Source organism: Bos javanicus, chromosome 4 (assembly GCF_032452875.1).
Source record: "Bos javanicus breed banteng chromosome 4, ARS-OSU_banteng_1.0, whole genome shotgun sequence".
NCBI classification, from domain to species: Eukaryota; Metazoa; Chordata; class Mammalia; order Artiodactyla; family Bovidae; genus Bos; species Bos javanicus.
This window is the reverse complement of record NC_083871.1, coordinates 44,411,958-44,434,248: the sequence shown is the minus strand read 5'-3', so window position 1 is coordinate 44,434,248 and position 22,291 is coordinate 44,411,958. Positions and strand designations below refer to the sequence as shown.

At 37.8% G+C, this 22,291-nt stretch overlaps 1 protein-coding gene across 4 annotated transcripts in view; it reads right to left on the bottom strand.

Annotated features, from left to right (window-relative positions):
• Positions 1-22,291, bottom strand: part of GSAP (gamma-secretase activating protein) — a 101,126-nt gene that overhangs the window by 39,972 nt on the left and 38,863 nt on the right. For all 4 annotated transcript variants that reach the window (XM_061413864.1, XM_061413865.1, XM_061413866.1 and 1 more), the window contains 6 exons: positions 19,618-19,695; positions 18,122-18,199; positions 13,404-13,496; positions 13,063-13,280; positions 799-868; positions 195-277 (listed from right to left, as the gene is read on the bottom strand). In XM_061413864.1, the coding sequence (XP_061269848.1) occupies positions 195-277; positions 799-868; positions 13,063-13,280; positions 13,404-13,496; positions 18,122-18,199; positions 19,618-19,695 (620 nt within the window). The remainder of the gene's footprint in view (positions 1-194; positions 278-798; positions 869-13,062; positions 13,281-13,403; positions 13,497-18,121; positions 18,200-19,617; positions 19,696-22,291) is intronic.

The following is a 22,291-nucleotide window of genomic DNA, read 5'->3' as shown; positions in this document are numbered from 1 at the left end:
CAAAGAGTCGGACACAACTGAGCAACTGATCTGATCTGATCTGATCTGAGTGACTTTCACTTTCACTTTCAGATTCTTATGAGTCAAAATAGAAATGAAATCACGGCCTTGGTTACTGAGACAAGGATGTCCTACAACTGACCCACTGTGAATCAATTTTAATTACACAAGGAATATATAAAGTGTTAACTTACTGTATCCCAAGTGAGCAGTGAGGAATACGGCAAAAGTTTATCCATGTTACTTGTCTCTGGATAAATGCTCCAATATGAAGAAGCTGAGTAAGTTTGGGGAGGGGGAGACATGTTTTAATATGAAGAACAGGCAGTAGACTTTGTAATTCACCAAAACAAGCAAACCAACAAAAGTTTTCATTGCCTTATTCTTCATTCTCAAAAGGCTAGTCATCATGGTTCTGTCTGCTGATTAAAATGTTCAGGTTCTACTTTTTACATTGAGAACAATTTCAAAAATTATTTGACATTTACATCTGTCCAAATGACATTATATCACTTCACACAGAACCAGCCAACACAATGCTGAGCATTACTTTTTACTGGGAAAAAAAATCACTAACAAGGTTATAGAATCAAGATCATGTCTTATATTCCATCAGTCTCCAAAGAGTCACAGCTTCTTGCAAAACTACAAGAGAATTAGCTGCTGACTACAATAGAGTTTAAAAATAAAATGCTCCTATCCAACATTTTGACATATTGAGGCCTTATCAATTTACCGCTTTCCCTTAAGCAAAAGAATCATGGATTCAATTTAACATGCACCATCAGAAACACCTACCAATTATAAATTCCTGAATGAGGTCAAATGAATGGCAGGCAGAGATGTTCTCAGAAATCCACTGAATAATCTTTAAAAAGTAAGAAGACAATTCCGTTGGTATTTAAATCTAAACCATGCCCTCCCATCACCAAAGAAGTACAAGATATGTACGAATCTTTTAAAGTGTGATATCTATTTTAGAATTGCCTAGAAACACACTCACTTCTACATAACACAAAGCTGCGTGGGTAAAACAGCACTATAAATGAGGTCCTCTTCATACATCATTTTAATAAACGCCCTTGGCTGGGATCCAAATACGTCTTCTTGAATCCAGTGTTTGTTTTTGCTAGAGTAGGATATATAACAGCGAAATAATGGCGTGAAGAGCTATGGATACAGGAGAAAACCGAACTCAACCACTGAGCTTGGAGGCAGCAGACCTGGGTTTGAATTTCAGCACAGTCACACCATTTCATTGTTGTCAGCATGGCTATGCTGTCTTCCCAAGGACAGTATAATTCCTGTTATATCTACGATTCTCTCAATCAACCTCTATAACATCCTGCTGCAGAAACAAAACTCTTTGCTCCTGAACCTTAGAACTGATGCTATGAGGTCTGACTAGCCATGGAGCCTCTCACATTTCTGTTCCTGCCAATAAGTTGTTCTTATTTCCAAACATACTCATGCTAGTTATCTTATTAACACTATTATTAATTGATAGTATTTAAATATTTGATTGTTTAAATATTATTAAATTTAAATATTATTTAAATATTGAAACAACCATTTAAATAATATTTAAATATTAATAAAATATTACCCCAGACAAGTGAAATATGTATACAAAAAGAATACTGGTGGGTTGGTTAGTTGAGTGCTTGGCTAGTAGGAAGCTGCTGTACAGCACAGGGAGCTCAGCTCAGTGCTCTGTGATGACCTAGAGGTCTAGGGTAGGAAGTGGGAGGAAGGTTCCTGAGGGAGAAGATGTGAGCATATGTATAGCTGATTCACTTTGTTGTCAGCAGGAACTAACACAACACTGTAAAGCAATTATACTCCAATTTGAAAAAAAGATAAAGCTGAAAGAATAAAATGCTCAAAATACAGCTCCAAGAGACAAAGAGTTGGTATAAAGATGAAAGACAAATCATGACAAGGAACACAAAGCAAGGCATGTGAACAATGGGATACATGTGTCTCTTTCAATTTTGGTTTCCTCAGGGTATATGCCTAGGAGTGGGATTGCTGGGTCATATGGTGGTTTTATTCCTAGTTTTTTAAGGAATCTCCATACCGTCTTCCATAGTGGCTGTATCAATTTACATTCCCATCAACAGTGCAAGAGCATTCCCTTTTCTCCACACACTCTCCAGCATTTACTGTTTGTAGACTTCTTGATGAGGGCCATTCTGACTGGGGTTAGGTGATATCTCATTGTAGTTTTGATTTGCATTTCTCTACTAATGAGCGATGTTGAGTATCTTTTCATGTATTTGTTAACCATCTGTATGTCTTCTTTGGAGAAATGTCTGTCTAAGTTTTTTTCCCACTTTTTGATTGGGTTGTTTGTTTTTCTAGCATTGAGTTGTATGAGCTGCTTGTATATTTTGGAAATTAATCCTTTGTCAGTTATTTCATTTGCTATTATTTTCTCCCATTCTGAGGGCTGTCTTTTCACCTTGCTTATGTGCTTTCCTTTGCTGTGCAAAAGCTTTTAAGTTTAATCAGGTCCCACTTGCTTACTTTTGTTTTTATTTCTGTTATTCTAGAAGGTGGGTCACAGAGGATCTTGCTTTGATTTATATCATTGAATGTTCTGCCTATGTTATCCTCTAAGAGTTTTATAGTTTCTGGTCTTACATTTAGGTCTTTCATCCATTTTGAGTTTATCTTTGTGTATGGTGTTAGGAAGTGTTCTAATTTCATTCTTTTACAGGTAGCTGTCCAGTTTTCCCAGCACCATTTGTTGAACAGACTGTCTTTGCCCCATTGTATATTCTTGCCTCCTTTGTCAAAAATAAGGTTCCCATAGGTACATGGGTTTATCTCTGGGTTTTCTATCTTGTTCCATTGGTCTGTATTTCTGTTTTTGTGTCAGTACCATACTGTCTTGATGACTGTAGCTTTGTAGTATAATCTGAAGTCAGGAAGGTTGATTCCTCCAGCTCCAGTCTTCTTTCATCAAGACTGCTTTGGCTGTTCAGGGTCTTTTGTGTTTCCATATGAATTGTGAAATTTTTTGTTCTAGTTCTGTGGAAAATGCCATTAGTAATTTGATAGGGATTGCATTAAATCTGTAGATTACATTTGGTAGAACAGTCATTTTCACAATATTGATTCTTCCTACCCAGGAACAGAATGTCTCTCCGTTTATGTCATCTTTGACTTCTTTCATCAGTGTCTTAAAATTTTCTGTGTACAGTTCTTTTGTCTCCTTAGGTAAGTTAATTCCTACATATTTAATTCTTTTTGTTGCAGTGGTGAATGGGATTGATTCCTTAATTTCTCTTTCTGATTTTTCATTGTTAGTATATAGAAACACAAGTAATTTCTGTGTATTGATTTTGTATCCTGCAACTTTGCTAAATCCACTGATTAGCTCTAATAATTTTCTGATACTATCTTTAGGGTTTTCTATGTACAGTATCAAGTCATCTGCAAACAGTGAGAGCTTTACTTCTTCTTTTCTGATCTGGATTCCTTTTATTTCTTTTTCTTCTCTGATTGCTGTAGCTAGGACTTCCAGAACTATGCTGAATAATAGTGGTGAAAGTGGACACCCTTGTCCTGTTCCTGATCTTAGGGGGAATGCTTTCAGCTTCTCACAATTGAGAATAATGTTTGCTGTAGGCTTATCATAGATGGCCTTTACTATTATTGAGTTAGTTTCCTTCTATGTACTTTTCAAACTTTTTTGAAGAGTTTTAATCATAAATGGTTGATGAATTTTGTCAAAGGCTTTTTCTCCATCTATTTAGATGATCATATGGTTTTTATCTTTCAATTTGTTCATATGGTCTATCATATTGATTTCTGTATATTGAAGAATCCTTGCATCCCTGGAATAAACCCAACTTGATCATGGTGTATGAGTTTTTTGATGTGTTGGTGAATTCTGTTTGCTAAAATTTTGTTGAGGAGTTTTGTATCTATGTTCATCGGTGATACTGGTCTGTAGTTTTCTTTTTGTGTGTTGTCTGTCTGGTTTTGGTATCAGGGTAATGGTGGCCTTGTAGAATGAATTTGGAAGGGTCCCTTCCCCTGCAATTTATTGAAAGAGTTTTAGAAGGATAGGCATTAGCTCTTCTCTAAATGTTTGATAGAATTCTCCTGTGAAGCCATCTGGTCCTGGGCTTTTGTTTTTTTGGGGAGATTTCTGATCACAGCTTCAATTTCAGTACTTCTAACTGGGTTGTTCATAATTTCTATTTCTTTCTGCTTCAGCCCTGGAAGAATGAACTTTTCTAAGAATCTGTCCATTTCTTCCAGGTTATCTATTTTATTGCCATATAGTTGTTCATAATAGTCTCTTATAATCTTCTGTATTTCTGCCCTGTCGTAACCTCTCCTTTTTAATTTCTAATTTTGTTGATTTGATTCTTCTCTCTTTTTTTTTGATGAGTCTGGCTAGATCAGATCAGATCAGTTGCTCAGTCGTGTCCGACTCTTTGCGACCCCATGAATCGCAGCACGCCAGGCCTCCCTGTCCATCACCAACTCCCGGAGTTCACTGAGACTCATGTCCATCGAGTTGGTGATGCCATCCAGCCAACTCATCCTCTGTCATCCCCTTCTCCTCCTGCCCCCAATCCCTCCCAGCATCAGAGTCTTTTCCAATGAGCCAACTCTTCGCATGAGGTGGCCAAAGTACTGGAGTTTCAGCTTTAGCATCATTCCTTCCAAAGAAATCCTAGGGCTGATCTCCTTCAGAATGGACTGGTTGGATCTCCTTGCAGTCCAAGGGATTCTCAAGAGTCTTCTCCAACACCACAGTTCAAAAGCATCAATTCTTTGGTACTCAGCCTTCTTCACAGTCCAACTCTCACATCCATACATGACCACTGGAAAAACCATAGCCTTGACTAGACGAACTTTTGTTGGCAAAGTAATGTCTCTGCTTTTGAATATGCTATCTAGGTTGGTCATAACTTTCCTTCCAAGGAGTAAGCGTCTTTTAATTTCATGGCTGCAGTCACCATCTGCAGTGATTTTGGAGCCCAGAAAAATAAAGTCTGACACTGTTTCCACTGTTTCCCCATCTATTTCCCATGAAGTGGTGGGACCGGATGCCATGATCTTCGTTTTCCGAATGTTGAGCTTTAAGCCAACTTTTTCACTCTCCACTTTCACTTTCATCAAGAGGCTTTTGAGTTCCTCTTCACTTTCTGCCATAAGGGTGGTATCATCTGCAGATCTGAGGTTATTGATATTTCTCCTGGCAAACTTGATTCCAGCTTGTGCTTCTTCCAGTCCAGCATTTCTCATGATGTACTCTGCATAGAAGTTAAATAAACAGGGTGACAGTATACAGCCTTGACGAACTCCTTTTCCTATTTGGAACCAGTCTGTTGTTCCATGTCCAGTTCTAACTGTTGCTTCCTGACCTGCATACAAATTTCTCAAGAGGCAGATCAGGTGGTCTGGTATTCATATCTCTTTCAGAATTTTCCACAGTTTATTGTGATCCACACAGTCAAAGGCTTTGGCATAGTCAATAAAGCAGAAATAGATGTTTTTCTGGAACTCTCTTGCTTTTTCTATGATCCAGCGGATGTTGGCAATTTGATCTCTGGTTCCTCTGCCTTTTCTAAAACCAGCTTGAACAGCAGGAAGTTCACGGTTCACATATTGCTGAAGCCTGGCTTGGAGAATTTTGAGCATTACTTTACTAGTGTGTGAAATGAGTGCAATTGTGTGGTAGTTTGAGCATTCTTTGGCATTGCCTTTCTTTGGGACTGGAATGAAAACTGACCTATTTCAGTCCTGTGGCCACTGCTGAGTTTTCTAAATTTGCTGGCATATTGAGTGCAGCACTTTCACAGCATCATCTTTCAGGATTTGGAATAGCTCAACTGGAATTCCATCACCTCCACTAGCTTTGTTCGTAGTGATGCTTTCTAAGGCCCACTTGACTTCACATTCCAGGATGTCTGGCTCTAGGTCAGTGATCACACCATCGTGATTATCTGGGTCTTGAAGATCTTTTTGTACAGTTCTTCTGTGTATTCTTGCCATCTCTTCTTAATAAGGGTTTATCAATTTTGTTTATCTTCTCAAAGAACCAGCTTTTAGTTTTATTAATCTTTACTATTGCTTCTTTCATTTCTTTTTCATTTATGTCTGCTTGGATCTTTATGATTTCTCTCCTTCTACTAATTTTGGGGGTTTTTTTTGTTCTTCTTTTCCAGTTGTTTTAGGTGTAACATTAGGCTATCTATTTGATGTTTTTCTTGTTTCTTAACATAGGACTGTATTGTTATAAACGTCCCTTTTAGGACTGTTTTTGCTTCACCCAATATGTTTTGAGTTGTGTTTCCATTGTCATTTGTTTCTAGACATTTTTTGATTTACGTCTTGATTTCTTCAGTAACCTGTTGGTTATTTAGAAACGTGTTGTTTAATCTCCATGTGTTTGTGTTTCTTACAGTCTTTTTCATGTAATTGGTATCCAGTCTCATAGCATTGTGGTTGGAGAAGATGCTTGATAAGATTTCAACTTTCTTAAATTTACTGAGGTTTGATTTGTCATCCAAGATGTGGTCTATCCTGGAGAATGTTCCATGTGCAGTTGAGAGAAAGGTGTATTCTTCTGCATTTGGATGGAATGTCCTGAAGATATCAATGAGATCCATCTCATCTAATGTATCATTTAAGGCTTGTGTTTCCTTGTTAATTTTCTGTTTTGATGGTCTGTCCATTGGTGTGAATGGGGTGTTAAAGTCTCCTACTATTATTGTGTTACTGTCAATTTCTCCTTTTATGTCTGTTAGTGGTTTGTCTTATGTATTGAGGTGCCCCTATGTTGGGTGCATAGATATTTACAATTGTTATGTCTTCTTGGATTGATCCCCGATCATTATGTAGTGTCCTTCCTTATCTCTTGTAATCTTCTTTATTTTAAGGTCTATTTTGTCTGATATGAGGATTGCTACTCCAGCATTCTTTTGCTTCCTATTTGCATAGAATATATTTTTCCATCCTCTCACTTTTAGTCTATATGTGTCTTTAGGTCTGAAGTGGGTTTCTTGTAGACAGCATATATATGGGTCTTGTTTTTGTATCCATTCAGCCAGTCTGTGTCTTTTGATTGGAGCATTTAATGACTTACATTTAAAGTAATTATTGATATATATGTTCCTATTGCCATTTTCTAATTGTTTGGGGTTGATTTTGTAGATCTTTTTTTCTTCTCTTGTATTTCTTGACTGTATAAGTCCTTTTAACATTTGTTGTAAAGCTGGTTTGGTGGCACTGCATTCTCTTAACTTTTGCTTGTCTGAAAAGCTTTTTTTCTCCATCAATTTTGAATGAGATCTTTGCCAGATACAGTAATCTTGGTTGTAGATTTTTCCCTTTCAGTACTTTAAATATATCCTGCCATTCCCTTCTGGCCTGCAGAGTTTCTGCTGAAAGATCAGCTGTTAAGCATATGGGGTTCCCTTGTATGTTACTTGTTGCTTCTCCTTTGCTGCTTTTAATATTCTTTTTTTGTGTTTAGTCTTTGTTAGTTTGATTAGTATGCATCTTGGTGTGTTTCTCCTTGGGTTTATCCTATATGGGACTCTTTGTGCCTCTTGGACTTGATTGACTATTTCCTTTTCCATGTTGGGGAAATTTTCAACTATAATCTCTTCCAAAATTTTCTCATACCCTTTATTTTTCTCTTTGTCTTCTGGAACCCCTATAATTTGAATGTTGGTGCATTTGATATGGTCTCAGACATTTCTGAGACTGTCCTCAGCTCTTTTCGTTCTTTTTACTTTATTCTGCTCTTCAGAAATTATTTCCACTATCTTCCAGCTCACTGATTCGTTCTTCTGCTTCAGATATTCTGCTCTTGATTCCTTCTAGAGTATTTTTAATTTCAGTAATTGAGTTGTTTCTCTCTGTGTGTTTATTCTTTAACTCTTCTAGGTCTTTGCTAATTGATTCTTGCATTTTCTCCATTTTGTTTTCAAGGTTTTTGATTATCTTTACTATTATTATTCTAAATTATTTTTCAGGTAATTTTCCTATTTCCTCTTCATTTATTTGGACTTCTGTGTTTCTAGTTTGTTCCTTCATTAGTGCAGTATTTCTCTGCCTTTTCATTTTTTTTAAAGTTATTGTGTTTGATGTCTCCTTTTCCCAGGCTTCAAGGAAAGTTGAATTCTTTCCTTGAAGAAGGTTGAATTCTTTCTTCCTTTTAGTTTCTGCCCTCCTAAGGTTGGCATCACCAACTTGATGGACAGGAGTTTGGGTGAACTCTGGGAGCTGGTGATGGACAGGGAGGCCTGGCGTGCTGCAATTCATGAGGTCGCAAAGAGTCGGACACGACTGAGCGACTGAACTGAACTGAACTGAACTGAAGGTTGGTCCAGTGGTTTGTGTGAGCTTCATGTAGGGTGAGATTTGTGCTGAGTTTTTGTTTGTTTGTTTTGCCTCTGATGGGCAAGGCTGAGTGAGGTGGTAATCCTATTGTCTGATGATTGAGTTTGTACTTTTGTTTCGTTTGTTGTTTAGATGAGGCATCCTGCACAGGGTGCTAGTGGTGGTTGGGCGATGCTGGGTCTTGTATTCAAGTAGTTTCCTTTGTGTGAGTTCTCACTATTTGATACTCCCTAGGGTTAGTTCCTTGGTAGTGTAGGGTCTTGGAGTCAGTGCTCCCACTCCAAAGGCTCAGGGTTTAATCTCTGGTCAGGAACGAAGATTCCACAAGTGGTTTGTTATGGCATTAAGTGAGATTAAAACAAATATCCAAAAACAAGAAACCAAAGATGAACCCCAGACAAATGGCAATTACAAAATCAGGCAAATAATAATTAAAATAATGGAATACACACACACACACACATATATATATACACACACCCATAAGCAAAGTGGAAACAGTCCAACAAAAATAAAGTACAGTAGATTGATCTGGTGAACAAAGGAAATCAAAAATTATATTTACCAGTTAAAATAGAAACTAACTTAAGCACAAACTGGAAAACAAGACTAAAGCAAGGTGCCAAGTGGGGAATAAAGCAATGAAAACAAAACTAACAAATATGTTGAGAGGAAAGGAAAGAAAGAAAGAATAGATACGCAAAGTTAAACAGAGGTAGATGAAAAAGATTTATATAAATTAAAGATTAACTGCAAGGGGAAAAGAATGGAAGAAAAGGCAAGCAAAGGAATAAATGTAGAAAAAATAGGTTTAAAAAAATTAAAAAGAGAAAAGAGAAAAAAAAACAGAAGAAGAAAGAAAAAAGGGAACAAAAAGGAAAACTCCACAAACTGCAAAAGCCCACTGTAGAGGCAGAGGTTTTTAACAAGAATAGAAAATGTGACTGAATATACACATATACATATATACCCATAAGCAAAATCAAAACAGTTCAACAAAAATAAAATACAATAGATTGACCCAGTGAACAAAGGAAACCAAAAATTTTATCTACCAGAACAACACTAATTAAAGCACAAACTGGGAAACAAAACTAAAGCAAAGTGACAACTGGGGAATAAAGCAATGAAAATAAAAGTAACAAATATGTTTAGAAGAAAAGAGAGAAAGAAAAGAAAGAAAGAATAGATATTCAGAGTTAAATAGAGGTAGATAATGTTAAATGTAGATATGTTAAATATAACATATAAGTGTTTATATACGTTAATGATTAACTGCAAGGGGAAAAGAACAGTAGGAAAAGCAAACAAAGAAATAAATGTAGAGAAAATAATAATAGATTTAAAAAATTAAAATTAAAAAAAGAGAAAAAAAAGAGGAAAACTCCACAGAACTGCAAAAGCCCAGTGTAGAGGCAGAGGTTTATAACAACAATAAAAAATATGACTGAGGGGGAAAAAAAAAGCTCAAAAGCTTAATTGAGTTTCTTAGTGCCAATAGAATCAACAATTACAACAGAGGGGGGAAAAAAGAAAAAACAATCCAAAAGAATCTATAGAACAGGTCAAAAAATAATAATAAATGTTTTTCTTGAGTCACTGCTGTCAGAGTCCCCTCCCTAGGATCCCCTCCAAAACTGTGCTGATCTCTGGACCTGCTGTGGGGGCTGCTCAAATTCTAATCTGGTCCTACTCCTGTGTGTTCTTGCCTCCAATGTCCATAGCTATCAGAGCTAGTGTGTCATCTTTTGTGGGCACTCTCAATGGCCTTTTATATATTCCATAGACATAGAGTCTGCTTAGTTGATTGTGTGGATTTAATCTGCAGCTTGTACAGCTGGTGGGAAGGTTTTGGGTCTTCTTCCTTAGACACACTGCCCCTGGGTTTCAATTGTGGTTTTATTTCTGCCTCTACATGTGTGTCTTCCACTGGGGTTTAGCTCTTGAGGCTGCCCTGGAGGGCTTGAGTTTGCCCCTGTGAGGGCCAGGTTTGGAGGTGGTGCAGCTGCTTGGGTCACAGGAGTTCTGGCAGCACCAGGAGCTCAGGGGGGGTTAGCGACTAGGGTAGTAGGAAATATGGTGCTCTAGAAGGGTTTGGGAAGAAGGCAATGGCACCCCACTCCAGTACTCTTGCCTGGAAAATCCCATGGACAGAGGAGCCTGGTAGGCTGCAGTCCATGAGGTCGCTAAGAGTCAGACATGACTGAGCGACTTCCCTTTCACTTTTCACTTTCATGCATTGGAGAAGGAAATGACAACCCACTCCAGTGTTCTTGCCTGGAGAATCCCAGGGACGGGGGAGCCTGGTGGGCTGCCGTCTATGGGGTCACACAGAGTCGGACACGACTGAAGTGACTTAGCAGCAGCAGCAGCAGCAGAAGGGTTTGGCAACCAATCTTGGCCAATACGCTCCAGTATTCTTACCTGGAGAACACCCTCTCTGACAGAGAAGCCTGGCAGGCCACAGTCTGCAGGATTGCAAAGAGTCGGACATGACTGAAGCAACCCTGTGCACACAAACGTAAGACTGTTTCTTTTGCCTGTGGCAGCTCTGCCCCAATGAGGGTTGAACGTGAAGGAGGTGCAGCTGCTTGGCTTGCAGGGACCCTGTCGGCGCCAAGTGTGCAGGGACACGGACTGCCTCTACTGCAGGAGTTACGGCCCTAAAAGAATCTTTTGTTGAGCTTCTTATAGCTGGTGATCAGAAGGTCTCTTTGGCCAGTCCTTCTCCATAGCTCTGCCCATTCATGCACTTAGAGGGCTCCCTTGCTTTGGGTCCTTTTCTACTGTTTTCTAAATAAGAGAAAGTAACTATCAACTTCATATCTATACTCAGTTAAATGATCATTAAAGAAGGAGAGCAGCTTTCCCCAGCAGTTATGAGCCTGGGATGCTGGCACGGCTGCTGGTAATGGTCCTTATCATCATTTCTTCTCTTGTTATTCCCCTCAAAACTCTCAATATAAATCTCACTTCCTGCTATAAGTAAAGGTCAAATAAAGATATTTTCAGGCACACACACACAAATAAAATTGAATGTTTGGGAAAGACTCTAAGACATGTCTCTAAAAACACTTATTAAAAAACTAGGTGGAGAGTGAAAAAGTTGGCTTAAAGCTCAACATTCAGAAAACGAAGATCATGGCATCCGGTCCCATCACTTCATGGGAAATAGATGGGGAAACAGTGGAAACAGTGTCACACTTTATTTTGGGGGGCTCCAAAATCACTGCAGATGGTGACTGCAGCCACAAAATTAAAAGATGCTTACTCCTTGGAAGGAAAGTTATGACCAACCTAGACAGCATATTCAAAAGCAGAGACATTACTTTGCCAACAAAGGTCCGTCTAGTCAAGGCTATGGTTTTTCCAGTGGTCATGTATGGATGTGAGAGTTGGACTGTGAAGAAAGCTGAGCGCCAAAGAATTGATGCTTTTGAACTGTGGTGTTGGCGAAGACTCTTGAGAGTCCCTTGGACTGCAAGGAGATCCAACCAGTCCATTCTGAAGGAGATCAGCCTTGGGATTTCTTTGGAAGGAATGATGCTAAAGCTGAAAGTCCAGTACTTTGGCCACCTCATGCGAAGAGTTGACTCATTAGAAAAGACTCTGATGCTGGGAGGGATTGGGGGCAGGAGGAGAAGGGGATGACAGAGGATGAGATGGCTGGATGGCATCACTGACTCGAGGGACATGAGTCTGGGTGAACTCCGGGAGTTGGTGATGGACAGGGAAGCCTGGCTTGCTGTGATTCATGGGGTCGCAAAGAGTCGAACACGACTGAGCGACTGAACTGAACTGAACTGAGGTGTGAGACAACTATAATAGGAAAAACTGCCTGATAATATACAAACTGCTTAGAAAGGATCTTTAAACTATTGACCTCCTTAGAGAATAAAATGAAAAGAAAAAGAAAGTAACTGGAAGAGCCTTATAGGTACAGATAAAGCTAGGACATTAGTAGTGGTTTTATGTAAGAAAAATAATTTTTAACTCCAATTAGTTGCCAAAGAATGGGCCTTGCTGCTGCTGCTGCTGCTAAGTCTCTTCAGTTGTGTCCGACTCTGCGTGACCCCATAGACGGCAGCCCACCAATCTACATCAAAAGATAGGGAAATAAATGTACATCTACATGTTTTAGGTTAAGATAATAAAATATTTAAGATATCTTCTTTTCAACTGATCAACCACCCATTGGTCCCAATCAAGTCTAATGAAGGGTTTCTCCAACTTCATCAAATAGTTGTAAAATTAAGCAGTAAGATGTATGAAAGTGCTTCATAAACCATAATGTGAAATATAAATGTGAGCTATCTGTAATTAAAGTGTAATAAATAGATTTAGTCCTTTTGATGATATACACAAAATACAGACCAGGAGAAAAAGTAGATATTTGAGAAACTCTCTATTTTCCTGAGCACTTCCTTGGAATGTTACTGATAGAGCTAACATTCACTCACAGCATGGAAAAGAGAATAGTGAAAAGAACAGACATGCCTCCCAGTATGAGGTCTGTGTGCATAAAAAAGCAGAGTGCAAGGGAAGAATACCTTCAAGTCAGGATCAAAAAACGATAAACTTCAGTTGTCACCGAATAAACCTAACTTCTGTTCATTTCAACCACGAAACGTATACATCTGGAGTTGTCCATCTGCAAATTTCTAAACTTAAGCTATATATTCCCACCTTGGCTTCCAGTCGCCGTGGGTCTCGGCCATGCGAGAGTGCACAGTGAAGCAAGGCCATCCTCTCACAGTCCAGCCGGGCGCTCCGCAGGAACTCCACTAAATACGACTGGTTGAGGAGCACCCTGTAGAGCTTTCCAGAACGTGAATCCAGGACCAGAGACCCTGACAGTGACTGTAAAGGACTATGAGGTAGCATGTCAATCACTTCACTGTTTTCTGGCCAAAAAAAAAAAAAAAGTAGATCAGTAAATAAAAGAACCCCACTCCCCCAAATATAAATATTAACATTTAAATGAACCCAAACAGACCACGTTCACAAGGGAAAAACTACAGGCATACCTGTCAGAAACAGACTGTGGCAGATCAGGTCTGGATGTTGAATGTTAAGGAGATGAAAGAAATGACCAGGTAAGTAAACGGCCACATAATAGTCTATGGAAGAGAGATTTAAGTCAGCTCCAAGTGGCAAGTGCTGCACAGTACAGATTAAAGTCAACAACTTTACAGTATCCCTATTTTTCTCTGAACCTCTTAAAACACAGAAATTTTGACCAATGTAACAAAAAGCTGTCTGATGTCAGTACATTTCATCCTACTAGCAAGATATCATTTATTTCTACCTACAGCTTTCTTCAGATATTTAGCTATGGTTATCTTAATTTATATCTGTAATTTTGTTTATGAATTGTGGCTTTATATAAATCTGAATGAACTCTGAGAACAAATCAGAATTAAAAAAATATACAGCAACATGAATTATTCCTTAATATGACAGGCTGGAAATAGTTTATCATGGGAATTTCCTTCATAATTTCTGACATGTGAGGGAAGTTCTAAAATTTAGTTTCCTATGTTTGCCCACTGCTCATTGTCACCATTATCGTCAGCAGCAGCATTTTCTCTAAAGAACCTTCAAACTGATATTCATCAAAACAATCTCTGTAGGCATTCTGACGCTTCATGATGTACTAATTTGATTCCTTGCATAACAAGCTGCCTAGAATTCACACCTTCACAGTCCCTTCATAAGATATTTTTGTACAAAGAACAGAATTTTTGTATACGGATTGAGGCAAGGTATACAAAATAGGTTTCTGGAGAAGGGGGCAGGATAGAAGTAGTCCTTGCCAGTAATTTTTTCTATGATCTTAGAAAAACAGAAAAATTCATATAGTAGGAGTGAATTTCATGCAGATGAAGCATTTAGATTATTAATATAAGCGAACCAGCTAGACTCGTTTTTCTCCCTAAGAAGTAAAGAAATACATGCTGATAATTATTTGCATAAAAGGCATTCTGAGGATGTAAAACTCTAAATAGTTGACTTATGACTGTCCTTTCAAGTCACTGTGGATTAAGTGATGTTAAAGTACTTAGCATAAGTGGTTGTGATGTTATCATTATGGCAGCACTTAAGTAGAAAAACACAAATCATGATACCGTAGGGCACAATGGAAAGACATCGTGACCTAAATTAACCCCTCATCCTACCACTTACTTAACCAGTTAACTAAGGTAGTACTATGTCCCTGGGAAAGGGGGCATTTGGAAATACATTGAGGGTGTTCTAAGCTGTCACAATTATTGAGGCAGAGGGGAGATTTACACTGCCATTTGATGAATGAGTGGGCTCCAAGAATGTCAAATCCCTCAGTGTGCACACAAAGTTACTGTCTCACCAAAGGTGTCAGTAGTACCTGTGGTAGGCTGACCATCCCAAAGATGTGGTAATCCCCAGAGCCTATGAATATGTCACCTCAAGTGATAAAGGAGACCTTGAAGATATGATTAAGGATCTTGAGATAGGAGTATCCTACATTACCCAGTTGGACCTAATGTAATCACAAATGGTTTTATAAGGAAGAAGAGGAAGATTTGACTACAGAAGAGAAGACTATAAGATTATGAAAGAGACTGGAGTGATGTGATCACAAGCCAAGAGATGCTAGCCTTTAGATGCTGGAGGAGGCAAAGAGTCAACTCTTCCCTGAAATCTCCAGAAGGAACCACTTCTGCCCTTACCTTGATGCCCTAAGACTTGCTCATTTTAGAATTTTGACCTTCAGAACCACAAGACAATGTGTTGTTTATTTAAGAGCTAAAATTGTGGTGATTTCTTATTGTAGCAATAAACTAATATAAGATCTTCAGGGGATCTTCCCAACACAGGGGCTGAACCCAGGTCTCCCACATTGCAGGTGGATTCTTTACCAGCTGAGCCACAAGGGAAGCAGTGCCCCCGATAAGAGACACTAAAAGAAGTTTTGAGTACACAACACAGACTTTCTGAGTTTCAGTTTCATTATCTGTAAAGTAGGGATTCTTTACCAACTGAGCTATCAACATTCAGAAAACTAAGATCATGGCAACCAGTCCCATTACTTCATGGCTAATAGATGAAGAAAAAGTGGAAACAGTGGCTGACTTTATTTTGGGGGGCTCCAAAATCACTGCAGATGGTGACTGCAGCCATGAAATTAAAAGACACTTGCTCCTTGGAAGAAAAGTTATGACCAACCTAGACAGCATATTAAAAGCAGAGACATTACTTTGCCAACAAAGATCCGTCTAGTCAAGACTATGGTTTTTCCAGTAGTCATGTATGGATGTGAGAGTTGGATTATAAAGAAAGCTGAGCACCAAAGAATTGATGCTTTTGAACTGTGGTGTTGGAGAAGGCTCTTGAGAGTCCCTTGGACTGCAAGGAGATCCAATCAGTCCGTTCTAAAGGAGATCAGTCCTCGGTGTTCTTTGGAAGGACTGATGTTGAAGCTGAAACTCCAATACTTTGGCCACCTCATGCGAAGAGTTGACTCATTGGAAAAGACCCTGATGCTGGGAGGAATTTGGGGCAGGAGGAGAAGGAGACGACAGAGGATGAGATGGCTGGATGGCATCACTGACTCAATGGACATGAGTTTGAGTAAACTTCGGGAGTTGGTGATGGACAGGGAGGCCTGGCGTGTTGCAGTCCATGGGGTTGCAAAGAGTTGGACATGACTGAGCGACTGAACTGAACTGAACTGAACTGAAAGTAGGGATAACATCACCAAGAAAAACTGCTGTAAAGATGAAGAGAACTTAAGCAAAACACTTAGAATATAGTGTTAATTGAGAAAAGACAGTTTTTTAATGTATAAATATATCTCTCTTATATAGAGGTGGTTTGGGGTTCATGAAAAACTTCCCTCAAAACTCTATTCTTTAATATTTAAATCAATATAAGCTCCTTCTAACAGGGTGACACTTCAGGGAAATTACATGCAATAAATTGCAAAATACCTCACTCAAAAAGCAATACTGTTGTCATAAAAGTCACCTCTAGAATAGTTTTAATCTTGGGTACAAACTTGTGCCTATGTAACAAAATCTGTTTCAAGAAAGAAAGACAAGTTATGTAAGATAGCCTATTTTTACAATAAGCTTTACTATTTTTGCACTCTCCACACTCTAAAGATCATAGATTAAATCATGGCTGCCCCTATCAAGAGTCATTCCTAGGGGTTAAAAAAAAAAAAAAAAAGGAAGCATACATTTGACCTTGCAAAATGGGAAGTTTTTTTTAGCAGAAAGTTTCCCACATCACTCTAGAGATGGGATACTGCTATAGCTTTGCTGATAAGAATCAAGTCTCAGACCCAGGAAATCTTATATTTCTCTCTCTTACCACAGGATGCAGTAGAATCAGGCCTTTCAAAAACAATTTCCCACAGGTTCAGAGCTCATATTAAAAACTGCCACATATTGGCCCACTTAGCATAGGATATCTCCCCTCACCAACAGTATCATTCAAAATAAAAATATTTTTTTTGCAACAGTGTGGATGGACCTACAGAGTATTATGCTTAGTGAAATAAGTCAGATAGAGAAGTAAGAAATATTCTGTGTCACTTATATGAAGAATCTAAAAAAATAAAACAATTATCTATAACAAAACAAAAGCAGACTTACAGATACAGAGAACAGATTAGTGGTTACCAGTGAGGAGAGAGAATAAGGGCAAAATAAGGGTAGGAGATTAAGAGGTACAAAGTAAATAAGCTACAAAGATATATTTTACAGACAAGGAAACATAGCCATTATTTTGTAATAACTTTAAGTGGAGTATAATCTATAAAATAATGAATCACTGTTGTTCACCTGAAATTAATATAATATTGTGAGTTAATTACACTTCAATTTAAAAGACAAAAAAAAATATAAACTTTCTTATCATTTTGGTTCTTTCTTTGCCCAGTTCCTTTACAAGCTTTTGCCATGATAGTAGGCAAACTGGGAAACAAGGATAAAGAAAATATTAAAGAACTCATCTGCTCTAAACCTGAAGTTATTCTTTTAAAAATACTGTGCCATGTCCCATATGCAGGCAAGCAATAGTTCTGTTTAGTCTTGTACTAACCAACCGGTTTGTGCCCACTCATCCCACCTGTCATGGAAAAGCAGCTTTCCACTGGTAGCCACAATAAATCCCTTCTTTATTGGCTTCGTTATAGACTCACTTAATATGGTTTTTTTTCTTTTTCACTTAATGTATTTAAGTTTAATACTCAAGTTCCCTTTACCATATTTACTCAGTGAAAAACAACTCACTCAAGCTAATCTATCTATAAATGATTTATGGGACTCAGAAGCTTTTAGCAATTAGTAACAGGGAACAGATGATTTCTCACGGGTTTTTGTCTCTAAAATCAAGGGACAACATGATGTATTATTTCTCATAGGCTTTTAAGAAACATCTCATTCACTATCATCATTTTTATACTAACAAATGATCTTTTAGGATTGCTACTAAAAACACAGGAACACTGACATCCTAGGTTCTAAGAAGGGAGATACATTCCCCCTGCACCATCCCACCTTTCAAAAAGCTCATTTTGGTGGTGGTGGGGGTGTATCCAGAGAAAACCTTCCCCTATCTGGCTTCAAAAAGGTCAGTCATAGTCATCACAACCTGAGTCCCAAAGAGGCATTAGAAAATGGGGTGCAAAGAAAAACAAGGCCTAACATGTACCACAAGGAAAGGTCAGAGCAGAGAGACACATATGCTGCTCACTCACCAAGGTTGAGAAAAGTTATGCCCTTTGTCACATGTGAGTCAACACTCCCAAGAGTAGTAGTGAAGGTTTTGCTGTGCCCTGTGGAGAGAACACCAAGCCAGAGAAAGGATGTTAAGAAACAAAGAGCTGCAATTCCACCCAAGGCAGTGACTACACATCATACTCTCCACACTGAGTAACTGTGAAACTGACAAAGCAAGTATCTTCAGAGTCCTAGAGCTCATGGTTCCCCCCTCATTCTCCAGAAGCCAGCACTGAAGACAGATCACCTGAGTGGAGTCACAAGTCAATAGTTGTTCTGGGCTTACACATAATCTTAGAGCTTAAAAGGTGGGTTGTGCTGGGACAGAAGGATCTGAGGAACTTTACTTAAGAATCCAAGAGATGGAGCAGACCCGGTGGCTCTTTGGCCCTCATGCCTCAAGGCTCACTGCCACACTCTTGTGGTCATTAAGGCCCTTGAAGGCTTCTCTGAATCACTGAGGAAGCCCACTGTGAGTCAGAGAGGGTGTTTATCTAGTACACTCAGGGTAGTACTGGGCTTCACTTTTCATTCTTCTAACTCTTAATCATGGTTATTAGCTCTTAGTACGACTTTCAGAAAAGTTCTATTTACTGACTTTAATTATTAACCATTTGAAAAGGGTATTAAAATGTTCCACAAATATCAAACTTGTATTATTAAAGCATGCATATAGGTCTTCTGAATTTTCTTCTGTTTTCTTCATTATTAAGTTATTAAACATTTTTTACTTTGATCTCTAACTTCTGAATGTAACATTAGGCAGAATAAAATCTCGTGTGACCTGGCACAGTTTTTTTCGAAAATCCTAATTTTAAATAATTTTAAGTCTACCCACGGTATTATTATATAACTACTAATTTTAAGCAACTAAACAAGCAGAATAAATACTCTTTAGCATGGTTCAGGCTAAAACTATTAAAAGTCAATTTTAAAACTATTAAAGGGCACTCTGATGTCAACTACAGAACTAGAAAAGATTGGACACTTTACTCCTGTCCTCCAGGCTGACTATTGATATATCAATTTCTTGGGCCACAGATGTTATGAAATGAAATAAATCTATCTTAGGTCTAAGAGCTGTTAAAGTCTAAGATGGTAGAAACTTATTTAACTAAAACCTTGTGTACCTTTGTAAGCTAAATCTATAGGTACCTTTCAATTAGTAATAATATAAAAATCAAAAACACACCATCAGCAAATACATCCCTTTGCATTGGTCTATAGGCCTGGTAAAAAGATATAGGTCAGGAAAAAATATATATTACACAATATTATTTTAAAAATAATATAAAAATAACTAGCTAACAACACTCATCATTCATAAATTTCTTTAGGAAATACGTATTATATAGGTACACAGATATATGATGTACTGATCAAATTTGTTATAAGGTAATAAAACTTTAAAATCTATATACTTTGCTATTTGGAAAAAAGGATTATGTTAAAAAAAAGAATAAATGAAAAATACCTTTATGAAAGTAAAACACTGAATATGTGATTTGTTCCCAAGAGTCAAAGTTCGGGCAGTAACATACACACAAACTTCCTAGAAGGAAGAAAGTATTTAGTAAAGCTTAAAAGAATCACAGACAAATAAAGTTTCCTAAGCTACTTATCCTTACTGCCATTCCTTTAGACGTTCTGCCTCAATTTACCTCATAGATTATTCCCAAATTCTAGAAATTAACTATTAACATGTTGCTAAGAAATTTCAATTCAGCAATTACTCACCACACACTATATGCAATGTATTGTGTAGACTATTGAAGGCTAGGAAAATGAAGAGAGACTTCCATATACGAAATTATGGGAGTCTAGAGAAGTTTACAAAGCTTCATGAGATTCTCCTTATATACAGTTCCTCCCCTGTGCTCTTTTTAAGTTTGTTCTCCAGCCATTACTAATAGCTATGGACCCCAGTTAATCAAAAATATGTCTCCTTCTTACAGAAAGTTTCCAGTCTTATTATTTATTTACAATGGAAGGCAAACTGAGGCAATGAGAGCGAGTGGTGTGTGAGCCTGTTCCCACCTGTATTTAGGTCCCTGAGGTCCATGGCCCAAGGTCAAAGGAGAGCTCCTGGGATGGACTGGTTTTTCCAGATGAGCCCTGACCACCCTCACTTAGCCCACCACTTCAGAACAACCTCAGCCTGCCCACCCGCTTCAATGTGTAAAACTGTCCATTACGTCCAGCAGCTGCTGCCACCTGTACATCTGGGTAAATTCATCAATGACTTACAAATGACGGCATTATGCTAAGACGGATACTTCTATTCTAATGCTAGCATTTATGTGATCACCTGAAATAGGAGATTTCTAGGGTGGAAAGGAACTTGACAAATCTGGTTCTAGTCCCAGAGCGACTATTAACTAGCTATGTGAACTCTATTATTATTCTACTTCAGTGAATCATTTCCTCTACCATACTCCACTAGAGTTCCTTTGTTAAAAATCATGGTAGGGAAAAAAGGTCCATTTTCCCTAAGAAGGCTATTTCAGGACATATTTAAGCATTCTGTTATAATATTTATCAGTTTTGACTCTTCTAATGATTTTTAAGATTGCAATATATTGTTAGAAATTCATTTTATTGCAATATTTTCAACGTGAAATGACAAAAAAGAATAACTTTATCAGATTAAAATCTAACAATTCTGTTAGATTTTAAATTACCGTTATGCTTAATGACCACACAATAATACCTTTATTTAAAACTACAGCAGACTCACTAAGAGTAAAATAATGCTATACTAAAGCATAAACAAAAATAGTAATTAAAAGAGTTACCAAAGTCCCATGTACCACTTTGAATACTTTCATATAGTAAACATTCTATATGTTTACTACAGAATGTAAACCTATTGGTTTATCCTGTTCTTTTATGTTCTATGATCACAAGGACAAAGACATTTTTAGCAGACAGTTAAAACTTCAGCCTCTGTCTGACAATAAAGAAATAAGAATTAAAATAAGGTACCACATGTTCCCTTTAAAATTAACAGAGTTTTAAAAATTATAATCAATTCTGCCAATGGAAGAACAATCTCAAATAACAGTAATGAAAAGGTGAACTAGTACAACCTCTCTGAAAAACAGTTTTGCACAGAATGAAATATATTCACACCTGTTGACCCAGCAATTGTTCTTTCAGGAATCTGTCCTGAGGAACGAGCATGAAATGTAAACAATATAAGGAAGATTATAATCTCCATTCTAGAAAAAAAATCTCTACACACCATTCTTTAGAGAATCGAGGTTATTGTTTTCCTTGTTTTGAAGAAAGTTAACATGAGATCTAGAATAAACTTACGTAAAAACATACACTGAAAGCCATATTAGATTTCATAGCAAGTATCTCCAAACAGGTTGTAGCTTAGTCACCCTTCTCAATCCCAAAGGGGGAAAAAAGACACAGCAAGGGGAAGTGGACTGTGCACAGGCTCTGCAAACCTGTCCCGCTCCTAGAATTTTCTCTGATAGCGTCAATGTTCTAAATCTGGTTCTAAATCTGGTAGCCATGAGCCACATGTGACTACTGAGCATTTAAAAGACAGCTACTGTGACTGACAAACTCCTTTTAAATTTTATTTGATTTTAACAACTTAAATAGCTGCACATGGCTAGTGGCTACCATACTGGACAACACAACTCTGGAGCACTGGTTCTCACCTCTGAAAGCACATTAAAGCTTCCTGAGTTCACAGATACCTAGGCTCCATTTGAGACCACTAAATCAGAATCTCTGGGGCTGATACTCAGGCATTAGTATTTTTTAAATTTGCGTGAATCATACTGATTGAAATCTCTAAGCCTCAGTTTCCTCATCTGTAAATAAAGAAAACATAGCACCTCCTTCATATGGTTCTAATATGAGTGTTAAATGAGATAATATGTATAAAGCTCTGGCAAAAAAGTTATATGTAGTCATAAAGGTTAGCTGCTATTATTATTATTCCAGAATAATTTTGCTGCTATTTATGAGTTGAGGGAAGTCAGAGTTTGGGGAAAAAAAAAAAAGCATGCTCTTAATGGCATATCCAGCGATGTTTAATGAATATTCATCAATGATGAAGATAATATCTCAAAGTTGGCTAGCCTGGGGGAAACCATTTGGACAATGAAAGCTATTATGGACAAAGT